This window comes from Giraffa tippelskirchi, chromosome 9, assembly GCF_054371585.1.
Source record: "Giraffa tippelskirchi isolate mGirTip1 chromosome 9, T2T-mGirTip1v1.2.pri, whole genome shotgun sequence".
NCBI classification, from domain to species: domain Eukaryota; kingdom Metazoa; phylum Chordata; class Mammalia; order Artiodactyla; family Giraffidae; genus Giraffa; species Giraffa tippelskirchi.
The window spans coordinates 14,264,742-14,277,471 of NC_137283.1; the positions used below are offsets into that span (position 1 = coordinate 14,264,742).

Consider the following 12,730-nt stretch of genomic DNA (forward strand, 5'->3'; position numbering starts at 1 on the left):
CCACAGTGAATGCACGTCTGGCCTTCAAGGCCTGTGTGATGGAACCACCTCTTCAGCACTTCATGACTTCCCTATCTCACTTCATATTCCCCTCCCCATGCTCCAGTCTCACTGCCTCCAAGCTTCCAGCCATGTACCCACCTCAGGGCCTTTGCACTTGTTCTTCCCTCTGGTATCTGTGCCACATCCCCACCTCCTTCTGCTGTCTTTGCTCAGATGTCAGCTCATCAGTTAGGGTGACCGCCCCACAGAAATCAGCTGCTGTCCGTACCTCCTGTCCCCTTCCTCTGCTGTGAGCCACAGCACCTGCCTGCATCTGACCTACCATCCTTTGCTGGTTTGTTTATTGTTCTCTTCCCCACTGGCATGGAACTGTGACAAGGGACCACATTGCACAATCAGGCTTCCTATTGCATAGGTGAAGGGGTGTGCTGTGCCCCCCAGAGGGGTGGTACTTCTCCCATATCACAGGCAGCATGCACAGATGCCACATGGTCACTTTCTCTCCAGGCAGTTGCCCCTTCCTTGTCCAGACAGTGCCAAACTAGTTTTTCTTACTGTGGCTTATCCCTCTCTAGTTGGGAGCTCGGCTGCCTGGCAAGAGGTAAGTCCAAGGTCTGGAGACACTACATCCCTAAGGGACCCGTTCCTGAGAGCTCAGCAGAGCTAAACCCTGTAGTCCTTCCCCAGCCTGTACTCTCAGCAGCTCCTGGTAAGCCCTGGAGTCTTGGCTCTGCTGGTGGGAAAAGGGCTTTACTCCTTCTCCGTGCCCTACTTCTGGCACGTCCTGCAGTGTTCTGATCTCACCTGCCCTGGGAGAAAAGATCTAAGTGTCCTTGGCTGGGGGAGGGGTACTGGGGTGTTGAGAGGCAGGGAAGTGGGGACAATAGTCCACGCCAGAACCCAGAGGGGTGGGGATAGAGATATCAGAGAGAGGCAGACCTATCATCTCCACACTGAAGATTCTCCCTCCCCAGAAATGGCTTCTGGCTCTGGCATCGCGCACCCCGACTTCCCCTGCCCCACAAGATGCTGCCACTTGTGGTCCAGAGACTGTACCTTAAGAACCACTGTGTTAGAGCCATAGAACTGAACTTTTAGTTTAGGACACCTAAACTGCCCTCTGCAGCTGATGTGGTCATGTGGCTAGGATCTGGCCAATGGGATGAAAGCAGAAGTGACATGAGGAACCTTAGGGTCCTGCCCTTGGAAGCTAAGGGGCTCAGGACAGAGGGCAGAGCCAGTCAGGAGCCCCTCCACCAGGGTGGAGCTCAGCCTGCCTCTGCTGCTGCGTGTCCTCTCCCCTGGGCCCCCCAGTCAGAACCAGGAGCCCCAGAGCACCATCAGCCCATGTGGCCCTGGGCTGGCCCACCCCCAGCCCTACCTGTTTTGCTCCTGAGGGCTGCTCTCTGAGAGGCTGACATCCTGCCCGGCTCCAGGCGCATCCTCTCCAGGTGCTGCTCCAGCGCCACGGCACGGTGCCGCTCTTCCTGCAGCCTCCTCTCTGACTCCAGGAGCTTGCTGTTCCTCTCTTCCACCCTGGTGATGAGAGAACAGGGGCCACCATACTCCCTGACACCTACTCTCGGAGAGCTAGGCACATCTTACACCGGTGGTCACAGGCTCCGTTCTTCCTTATTTTTATTGCAGTAACATAGATATGTGCATTTAAAAACCATATAGTTCTCTCTAAGCCTTAAAATGAAAAAAAATAAATAAATGCAGCCTCTTCCCACCCCTCCTCATTCCCAATTCCTGCTCTCCAGAAGCAACCACTTATACCACGTTTAGCTGTTCTTTCACTACTGCCATATTTCTACAGATGCTTATGCTGCTATTTTTTAAGGCTTAAATATAATCTTATGAGTATATCTTATGCAATGTGAGATTTTAGTTTTATTTTAGTACTTTCTCCTCACCAAACAGAATCACCTCACTACCTCCCAGTGTAGTTATATTACCATTATTGGGGGCTGAATGAATGTTAGGTGGCATATTTGTTTTCTATTGCTGCTGTAACAAATTACCACAGACTTAGCTTAAAACAATGCAGATTTATCACCCCATGGTTCTGTAAGTCAGACGTTTAGCAGGTCCTGTTGGTTTCTCTGCTCCAGGTTTTCTACGCCAAAATCAAGGTGTTGGCTGAACTGGGCTCTTACCTGGAGTTTCTAGGAGAGAATCTGCTTCTAGGCTTGTCCAGGTTGTTGGAAGGCTTCAGTTCCAGTTGAAGGACTGAAATCCCTGTTTCCTGTTGGTTTGTTGGCTGGGTGACTTTCAACTTTTAGAGACTACTGGGCCCCCTCCATCTCCAAAGCCAGCCAGGTACCCTTTTCATGCTCTGACTCTGACTTTTTCTGTAGCACCTCTCTGACTGACCCCAGATGGAGAAATTTCTCTGCTTTTAAGGGTTCAAGTGATTAGATTGGGTAATCCAGGATAATCTTCCTGTTTCAGGGTCCATGATGATTATTACATCTGCAAAATCTCTTTTGCCATATAACATAAAGTATTCACAGGGACAAGAGTGGTGAAGGACACAGAGAACAAAATCCTGTCTGCCACAGAGGGTTACATTAGGACACTCAAGAAGCAGTATACTCATGATTACTTTTTTTTTTTGGCCATGTCACACAGCATGTGGGATCTTAGTTCCCCAACCACAGATTGAACCAGTGCCCTCTGCACTGGAAGCACTCCGAGTCCTGAGCACTAGACTACCAAAGAATTCTGGACGTTTATTTTCTTATTTGCTTGTTTTGCTTAGAGTTAGTGATTGCTTTCTGTTCGTTACTATGATTACTTATTATTTTCTATATACTTGTCATGAATTTATGGGCCTTCAAGTCCTTGTTATTTGGTTATTTCACCGAAGGATCTGATTATTTTCTCACTGAGTTTGAGGCTATGGTCCTTCTTATGCTGAGGTATGGCATTTCAGACTTTCGTGATACCAAAGATTCAGCTAGAAGGCTAGGACTCTTTGAGGTTTCACCCAAGCAAAGGATCACATACACACATAGACCCATGCAAATCAGAGTGGGAACCTGGAAGTGTGAGAACACTGTTGGAGGAAGCATTCTTCCCATCTTCCCACCTTCCTTCTTCCCTTCCTTCAAGAAGGAACAGAATGGTAACAATTTTGAACAGAATACAACTACCAACACAGAACTGTATGCCAACACAGTATACAGCTACTAACACAACCTGTTAGTGTTGTGTTAGTTCTTTGAAACTAACAATGTTAGTTTCAATATTCCTTGTTATTTTGAATGTTCCTTGAGACTTTATTTGCTAAAGCAAATGACTAAAACAACCTAAAGGTGCATCAACAGGGGAAAGACCAAAGGTAACATATTCACACCATGGAATATGGTAGAACATGATGGAGTTGTGCTGCTCAACACAGTGGCTGCAGCCTCGTGTCCACATGTAGCTATTCGAATAAAAAGTCATGAAAATAAAATAAAATGTAAAATTCCGTTCCCCAGAAGGTCTGGGTATCAGCTGAGATAGAATCACACACGTGTGACTCTGAGGGCGTCTCTTGAATGTTGTGCCCTAGGTCTCTCGCCTGCCCCACCCTCACCCCAGCCCTGCATGGAGAGGCCCTGGAAGATGCGGCACCACAGGGAGAGAGAGGCGACATACAGGAGAAAGGAGGCGCCCCTACCGAGCTAGCTGAACGGAGACTGTGAGTGATCCCGCTGGCATCATGTGAAGCAGAATTACCCAGGCTGCCCACAGAACGGGAAGAAAGAATAAATCATGTTTGAGGCCACTAGGTCTGGGATGGTTTGTTAGGCAGCAGTAGATAACCGAGTCACCTTGCTTCACACCCACGCTGCCCCAGACTCAGGTGCAGCTCAAAGAAAATGGGAGAGAAAGCCATGACTGAGTATGTTTCTTCCATTGGATAGGCTGGAGGCTTGTGCTAGCCATTATATTTCAATGACAGAAAAAGAATTAATGTTACTTTTTCTCATTTGCTTGAGCATGTCTGAAATTCATACCCCCTCTGTGTACGTACTACTGAAAAGAAAACAAAGCTGATTACCCCTCACTGCTTAGGCAGTTGCCATCCCAGCACCTCAGCTCCTTTGGTGACTTACTCCATCTTTTCCTTTGGCAATTCGCCTCTCCTCCATTTAATTAAAATTTTTTTTTTTTTTTTGACTGCAGTATGTGGCATGGAGGATCTTAGTTCCCTGACCAGGTTTCAAACCCATGCCCCCTGCAGTGGAAGCATGGAGCTTTAACCGCTGGGCCACCAGGGAAGTCCCAGCCTTCCTCTATTATGTGAGCACCTGGAGGTCCTTCCAGTAAGGCTGTCTGGCCTTTGTCCACGGTTGACCTGTGAGCCACCCAGGCCAGCTAGACCTTCTCTCCCGGGACCCAGTGGCACAAGAACTGAAATCCACTGGGCCTGCATCATTCTCATGGCCCAGGAGAGACTACTCCAGGGTTCTTGCTGCTGACATCCCTGGACCTTCTTGGGCTCCTCTTCTGCCCTGCACCTTGGAGTCGGCCAGCACTTTCCCACACTCTCCTTTCTCTTGACTTAGCCAGAACTGGTTTCTATTGTCACCAAAGAGCCCTAACTGACATGTGACATAGCCTGTTCAGGGAGATACTCAGTGATATCCTTTATATTTTTCAGCGTGGAGGTCACATGGTTGGGCCGTGTGTTGGCCTGGGCACCCACAGTTCTTGCCAAAAGTATCACTTGAGCGAGGAACACTGGTTTATCTGAATAGAAATCTGTCAACAACCCCTTAGAGGAAACCAAACTCCCGGTCCACTACCTCAGGCCACCCGCTTCCCTCCCCCAACCAGGAAAGTCTCAGCCCCCTGTCTCTCAGTGACCCTCTTCCTCTTTGTTATTTCAGGCCTCAGGCTCGCCTGGCACTTCTTCCCACCACAGCCTGCAGAGACACGGAGTACAGTGCCATGCTCATCCTAGATCTTTCTTATGGTGAGTTGACTTGACTGATTTACCTACTTCAGAGAGTCCCTTCCTTGAGACTCCCACCTCACGGCCACGTGCATCCAGCAGTCCTACTGGGGCACACAGGACAGGGCAGAACACAAGTGTGATGACGGGGCCCCGAGACTGAGGGGCACTCGGGGGACACATGAGATGTGGCTGGGAAGACCCGGGACCAACACTACGGGAACCAAGCTCACCAGTGGGGTGGACCCAGTCACGGACATGGCCTGGCCTCTGTCCAAGAGGGATGCCCCTGGGTCAGGCTGCCCACCACCAGCCAGCCTGGGCCCACGAGAGTGTGTCCCTGGCTCCAGGCATTACCGTTTCTGCAGGACGGTGACAAACTCGGTGAGCCGGTCGCGCTCTACCTCGGCAGCCTGCCAGAGGGCCTTGAACTCCGTCACTTGTGTCTGCCAGCCTTTTTGTTCAGGGGAGTCCAAGAACCTGGGGACCATTGTGGGGGCAGAGGTCAGTTAAGGCTTACCTGAAGAGACGCTTATCCCTGTGAGGGTGGGAGGGACTGGAAGGACTTTCATGGGTCCTCAAAGGGAACCAGAGAGAAGGAATACAGTCCAGTCCCTTCTGGCCTCTTCCACTGGCTTCTTCTCAGGCCTCCATTCCTGGCTCTGCTGAAGTCTCTCGACCTCACTTAGCTGGCTCCAAAGCCAGACCCCACCAGGACTAGAGTTTCATCAGCACCTCTGTCCACCCAGTCCCTGTAGGGGCCTGGAATCAGTCTGGTTGCCTTGGAAGCTGACTCTTGGGGACCTGGTGGTACCCTGGGAACCTGTGTGGTGTGGGACCTGGCCGCCCTTCTCAGTGCCACCTGGGCCCAGCTTCTGTCTCCCTGTCAGCCTGTCTCGGCCCTCCTGTATCTCCTGGCATCACCCCAAGCCCAGTCCTCTTTCCTGGGCCCTGGACTCTTGCTTTGTAATTTAGTCAGCTTTCTCCAGCCCTGATCCAGCTCATCACTGGCTCCCTTCTTATCACTGGCCATACCTGCTGGCTGAGGTTGGGACCAAAGGTGAGCTCTGCACACCCCCACCCCCACAACCCTTGTACAGTGCCAAGCTGCTGTCTGCTTTGCCCTCACCCTTCCTAGGGAGACCCTGGTGAGGCTGACTTGCTCTTCCAGAACCACAGGACACGAGGAGGGCTGGGCTGGGGCCTAGAGCCCAGAAGCTGACTGGCTCCCCTCTCTGGGTCCCAGTCCGCCCGCTGAACAGGGGTTGGTTGAGATGGTCTCTGAGGACTGCAGGCTCCTCCCTGTTCTGGTTCCTAAGTATACTCTAAGGCTTTGCCGCTCAGTGTGGTCTCTGAATCAGCGAGCTTGCTGGAAATGCGGGATCCCATTTCCTGCAGGATCCTTCCTGCGGAGTCAGAACCTGCTCTAACCTGGCAGATCCTCAGCTGATTCGTGTGCACAGTGAGTTGGGAAAACCTACTCTAGTCACCTCTGTGATCTCACATGTTGGGGGAGGGAGTTATCCCCTCACTCCGCCTGCCTCCCAGGCACCGCATCTGAGCCAGCACGCTAGCCCCGATAGACACGCTCTCTGGGGTCACTCCTGCTTGACAAACATCTGTCTTGTCCCTGGTGGGAGGGAACTGTGAGCTCCGTGAGGGCAGGACTCACATGTGGTTGGCTTTAGTAAATATGTGTGTCTTGTGGCAGACACAAGCTTAAGAACCAGCAGTCTGGCCAGCCCGGGGCACATTGGCTCCTGCATCCCTTTGGAGTGCAGAGATCATGGCCATATAAGCCTGCAAGGGCCCTTAGGTTTGTCTTGTCTGTCCTCCTGCTCTCACTACTGTGATAACCACCTCAGAGCGACAGAGGAGTGTGTGACATGGGCCCTTGAAGCTCTGGGTCAGACCCCTCTCCCCCATGCCCTTGTGGCCCCAGGCTGATGGAGGGGGCGTCTGCAGGGCTGGCCTCAGCCTATAGTGCCTGTGCTGCCAGATATCAGGCCGGAAGCACCCCCAGACACTTCCTGGGGGACAGCAGCCCTAGGGAGGACTGATTTGCCGAGAGCCACACAGCAAGGCGAATGCGAGACAGAGGCCCTTGAGAGGCCTCAACCAGAACCTGAGCTGACCTGCCCAAGGAGTGGGGGCAGGAGCTGATGGCAGGAGCACGGCTCCAGTGGACAGTACACAGGACAGAGTGAGGCGGAACAAAGCAGCCCTTTGTCCGTGAGCTGGCAGGAAGAACAAAGGGCCCATTTGAGTGCTATGGCTTGATTCTATCAACAAAGAGCAGGCCAGAGAGCTGAGGGGATATCAGTGGCTTAAAGTGGGAGCCGTGTGACGTGAAATTCTCCCCCTAGAGACGGACTCTCAATGGGCAAGAGGAGGCAAGGGAAGGTGCTGGGCCCCAGGCCCTGGAAGGTTCCTGGTGTGAACTCTGGTAGCAGAAGGAACACTAGGCCAGGACTCCTATCGTGAAGCCACTTACTCTTTCACCTTAGATAAGGCCCTGGCCTCAGTTTCCCATCCTTGTAACGGGATGGTAACACTGGCTGAGTGATCAAGGATGGGAAGTCCTGTGAGGGCATGGTGCTGAGAGGGCTGGGTTCCTACCTGGGTGAGGCCCCATGAGGACTGGGCAGGGAAGGCCACGTGAGAGAAGATTCCACCAGTGTGTGGCCCAGGCTGGTCACGGAGCTGTGCGAAGACAGAATGGGCTCATCACCACGGGCAGGCAGGCTGGGCCCGGCTGTGAGGGGAGCAGGGGCCAGCAGGGACGTGGGAGTGGAGGGGGCAGGGCTGGCCCTTACAGCCACCCTGTGGATTTGCCACCCTCCTTTCTAGAACTCTAGCTTGCTTAAAAACAAGACAGAACCAGGGGACATCAGAGCCTCGAAGGGTCCCACACGGATCTGTCTGAGAATCCTAGAAGCAGGTGAGAATTGAGGCCAGTTGGGAGCCAGTTTTACAGAGAGCTGCAACCAAACGCTCTTGAAGTAATGGTATCTGGAACTCACTGGCTCCTTCATGCCGACGCGAGGCTGACGGAAGGGGAGGCCCACGTATCAGAAAGACAACACCACAGACATCGTAAAATTGCATCCGTGGCTTCCCGTCCTTTCTTCTGAATAATGAAGATGCACTTTCCAAACCCCCACCCCATTTTTTCTTACCGAGAAGATCCAAGCCTGCCAGCGTGATCGCCCACTGAGGCTGGGGGCTTGGTCAGGCCAGGGTCCTCGGGGAGCTTGGCGGAGGCCCGGCTGACCTCGGGCCCGCTGGAGCCCTCGTCTACTCCTTTATTCCGAAGATACTGCAGGGAACAGACGTGAGTTCCATCATCAGGGCCTTGGCTCAGAGGCCTGGAGAAGGCTGGAGGGGGCCTTGGCTTGATTTTGGGGCTTTCAAGGGGTATGAAAGAGGCTTCTTTTCAGGAGTGCAAAGCGAGGCCTGTTGGGTGAAGGCACTGTTTGCATGATAATGACAGCTCATAATGCCTCTCTTCAGAAAGGGAGCTTCACAGCCAGAGGAGGGTGACTGGGCCAGGAAGCTGTTCCACATTCAGGTCCCAAGGGGAAGTGAGGGGGTAGGTCCACTTCTCCGGGTAGCCCCACCCACACGGGGGTGAACACCAGGTGTGACTTCAGGCCTTTTTCAGCTAGAGACTCGAAGACCTCCCGAACACCTGAAGCCAAGAGCAAGGGCCGGCAGCCTGGCCAGGAGGCTGGGCTTCTCAGGCCTCCACCTTCCCCATCCCTCCCTCTTCCAGATGGCTGGTGGGGCCAGTGGAAGGAGGAACGTTTGAGGACCCCCAACGGGAGGTCTGGCCACCATCAACAGTGGGGCAGTTGGTGTGAGCCCTGAACCACCTGGCGCGTCCCCTAAGCCCCACCCACCCTGAGAAAACCCGCCACGTGCGCCAGTTTGTCTGGTGGGTAGAGCTCAGCCCCCAACTGCTCGGTATGACCTCTGAGGTGAAGGTCAGTCCTCTTTTCTGTGCCTGGAGCCAGGACAGCAGTGAGGTGGAGATACTATGACCTCCAGGCCTCTGCTAAGGCAAAACATCCTCAGGAGCTCACACGTTAGACAGGTATTTACTGAGCAACTACTGTGTGCTCGGTCCTGGGCCAGGCACTGAGGCACCATGGTCTGTGCCCCCTCAAGGAGAATTTGGGGGAGAAAACAGGAAAATAATCACACTGTGTGACAAAAGTTTGGCTTGGGGATGCACGGGGAGTTAGGAGAGTACCCAGGAGGGGCTTGTAATACAGACTGGGAGCCCTGGAGCTTCCTGGAGCAGCTCTGGACTAGTAAGATGTCAAAGCGGAGAGGGAGGACAGGGAAGCCATGTGCTTTGGGTATGTGCACAGGCCCAGAGTGGGGAGAAAGCAGGGCCATGGGGGAGCTCAGTGGCATCCACGTGGTCAGAGTGGTGGACAGCGGGCAGTGAAGAGAAGATGCAGGAGGGGTGGCAGCAGAAGCCAGTCACCTGGTGCCCTGCAGACTGGACGAAGGAGTGTGCTTCCCTTCTGCCATCCCAATGCCTGGAATGTGGATAAAAGTGCTGGCACTGTGGCCACCATCTTGGGTCATGAGGATGAAGGCCACAGCTGGGGAGGGAGAGGATAAGCTGGCAGGAGCCTGGACCCTTGAAGACCAGGTGAGGCTGAGGGTGATGGGGAGCCACAGACAGGTTTTACAAGGAGCAGGGAGACAATCAGATCTGTACTTTAGAGAGGAAAGGTGTGTGCAGCATGGGCTGGGGAGCCAGATGGAAGCAGGGAGCCGAAGCAGGGCCAGGTAGGAGATGGTGCAGCCTGAGGGAACACAAGTGGAGAGAAGTGGAAGTGGCTGAGGTTTCTCTGGGTAATGGGTGGACTTGCCCCGACTTGGGAGCCAGCAGGCTGAGCCCGCTCCCCGCTTACCTGCACGCTGAGCTGCCCGATCTCCAGCTCCAGCTGCCGCACCTTGGCCTCCCGCTCAGCCACCATGGCCCGCAGTTGGGCCACCAGGCTGCTGCTCTGCTGAGCCTCGCTGTTGAGCTGCTGGTCTAAGCGGTGCTGGGACACTCGCGTCTTCTCCTCCTGCAGACTCAGGCTGCTCAGAATCTCCTGGAGCTGCTTCAGCTGGTCCTGTGGGGTGGGTGGGAGGGTGGGCGAGGGGAGCCATGACTCTGGGTAGAGAAGGACAAGAGAAGACCAGCAACCCACCCCTTCCCTGCTCCTTGGGAAGCTAACAGTGGGACGCTAATGTTTCCTTGAGAAGGAAGAATACTTAGCCTGCCCTCAACGGACATTCAACCAGGTTTTCCTGTCCTCAGCTTCCTTCTCCTTGAGATCAGGGCTAAGAAGGACATCCAAGGGGCTTCCGGGAGCCCCATCCAAGGAGGTTTTACGATCAGATAAGTCTGGTTTGAATTCAGTTGTGTGGCCTTGGATGACTTACCTAGCTGTGAAATTGGATTATGTGTTCCTAAGGGTTATCTTCCCTGGAAGAGGAAGTGGCAACCCACTCCAGTACTCTTGCCTGGGAAATCCCATGGACAAAGGAGCCTAGCAGGCTACCTACCGTCCATGGGGTTGCAAAGAGTCGGACATGACTGGTGACTCACCATGATAAACCACACCCCAAGAGCCCAGAAGGGTGTGCTGTCGCTACCACACAGACAGGGATATGCACCGGCTCCCCACAATCATCCTTTCCATTCCTCCATGAAAAATAACCCAGGGTGTAATCACATCTGCTCCCTCATCCTCTTCTTTCTCCTTTGGGATCCACAGGCTCAGTGGCTCATGGCCGGCATCAACCTCACAGCAGGTCCTCTGCTGGCCCTCCGGCAGCCTCCATGCTGCTCCTGTGCCCGGGGCCAGGCTTTGGGGCTGGGCCCAGCAGAGCAACTAGCTCCCAGGTTATGCGGGTGGCATGTTGGGCGCATGAGGACTCTGGGGGCTGGGACTGGGTCGCAGGTCTCTGGGTGGGGCGGGGGCCCCAGAGATGACTGTACCATGAGGGCATCAATGAGCTCATCGTCATGCCGGCCCTTCTCCACAAGGGTCCCCATCTGACTCCTGAGGGTCTTCACTTCGCTCGACAGCACCTTGTTCCGGGACCTCATGCCCTCAAACTTCTTTTTCAGCTCTTCGAGCTCTCTCTGGAGGGCATCCCGCTCCGCTGCAAGTTTCTGTAATCAGAGGGGGCAGTCACAGGCTGCAGGGCTGACTGGGACCCTGGGTCACCGCTGAGCCTTCACTGCCACTCACTGATGAGGGCAGAGCAGAGAGGGGTTGCAACCCCATGGACTGTAGCCCACTAGGCTCCTCTTTCCATGAGATTCTCCAGGCAAGAATGCTAGAGTGGGTTGCCATCTGCTCCTTCAGAGGATCTTCCTGACCCAGGGATCAAACCCACATCTCTTGCATCTCCTGTATTGGCAGGTGGGTTCTTATTACTGAGCCACCTGGGAAGCCCCAGTGTGTCTTCTGAGGACCCTCAATCCCTGCCTGCTTGGCAAAAAGAGAATAGCCATCCTTCAGTGGACAACACTAAGCCTAAGGTCCAAACTGAAGTGTCTCACCCCATCAAGAGCTAGTTTCAGGCCCAGCATCTCCACAACAGCCATGATGGGCCCAACCTGATATGCATGAAATGGGCTCAGGGTGAGGAACCAGTCAGGTCGCTCAGGGTGGACCAACAGGGCATGAGGAACATGCACAGAGGTGACCCCGAACCTCAGAGCCTCTGAGTCTTCACAGACGTGGTCGTGGTCTCCCGGCCCCTCACGCCCCTGACCTCCTGCTGGGCACACTTACCTCCCAGCCTTCCTGTTTCTCCCTCTCCAGGTTGCGGATCCGTAGCAGATTTTTCTCCTGGGCCGACAGCTTCCTTGGGTCGGGATAGACAGACAGCTCACTGGCTGTTTCTTCGGACCGGCTCCGGGTCTGTCCCAGCTGTTTCTCAAGCTCTCGAACCTGTAGGTGGTTCCACAACAGGTCTGCAGTCAGACTCGACCCCTCAAAGGGGCCGCCTTGTGATGTGAGATGGATGCACGACCCCCCTGGACAGATGACACCACAGTTCCAGATGGATGTAGCGGCCCCTAGGAGAGGGACTGCGGTGGGGGAGGGATGGAAGGGGTCTGTGGCAGCATCCTGAGCAGAACAAGGGAAGACGCCAGAGAGGCTTTGCTTGGAAAAGAGAAACTTCAAAGTAAATGAGAAAAATCACCCTATCTCTGAGGCCGAGGTGCAGATGTGGAGCCCCAGGAACTTGGGAGGGAAAGGACAGCAGGTCTCAGTACCAGAAATAGCTAACAGACAGGCCACCTGAGCCTAGGGACGCTCCTTGGGAGGCCACGGGTTCCTGCAGGAGATGCTGCGAGGGAGGGCAGGGTGTGGACGCTGGGAGACAAGCTAAGAGCCTCGCTGGCTGTGTGACTCTGCACGGATTACTTCTCTGAATCTCAGGTCCCTCATCTGTTAAGGGGGTCTATGAGTACACCCTGTATAATGTTATGAGAATTCAGTATCCCAACTTGTCTGAGCCTGGGAATCCCCAAGACGTTTCTTGGAGTGACAAATCTTGGGGCCCACTCTAGGGGAAGAACCCTGGGATCTTCATTTTAAACAGGTGCTATGGATGATTTTTAGGTTAGGCAACTTTGAGAAATCCCAAAATGGCTTGGGGGAAGCCCTCAGCATAGGACAGGTGGAAGTCATCCTATAGAACAGTGGCTTTATCACTTTGAGTTTAATGTGGGTAACCCTTAGGGCC

At 54.0% G+C, this 12,730-nt stretch overlaps 1 protein-coding gene across 11 annotated transcripts in view; it reads right to left on the reverse strand.

The window, feature by feature from the left end:
* Positions 1-12,730, reverse strand: part of CCDC13 (coiled-coil domain containing 13) — a 34,765-nt gene that overhangs the window by 2,064 nt on the left and 19,971 nt on the right. For 10 of the 11 annotated variants that reach the window (XM_081527688.1, XM_081527692.1, XM_081527689.1 and 7 more), the window contains 7 exons: positions 11,770-11,928; positions 10,965-11,141; positions 9,886-10,092; positions 8,134-8,273; positions 7,574-7,657; positions 5,312-5,434; positions 1,385-1,539 (listed from right to left, as the gene is read on the reverse strand). In XM_081527688.1, the coding sequence (XP_081383814.1) occupies positions 1,385-1,539; positions 5,312-5,434; positions 7,574-7,657; positions 8,134-8,273; positions 9,886-10,092; positions 10,965-11,141; positions 11,770-11,928 (1,045 nt within the window). Of the gene's footprint in view, positions 1-1,384; positions 1,540-2,162; positions 2,252-5,311; positions 5,435-7,573; positions 7,658-8,133; positions 8,274-9,885; positions 10,093-10,964; positions 11,142-11,769; positions 11,929-12,730 lie in introns of all 11 variants that reach the window. The other variant, XR_014064708.1, reaches the window with a different exon arrangement.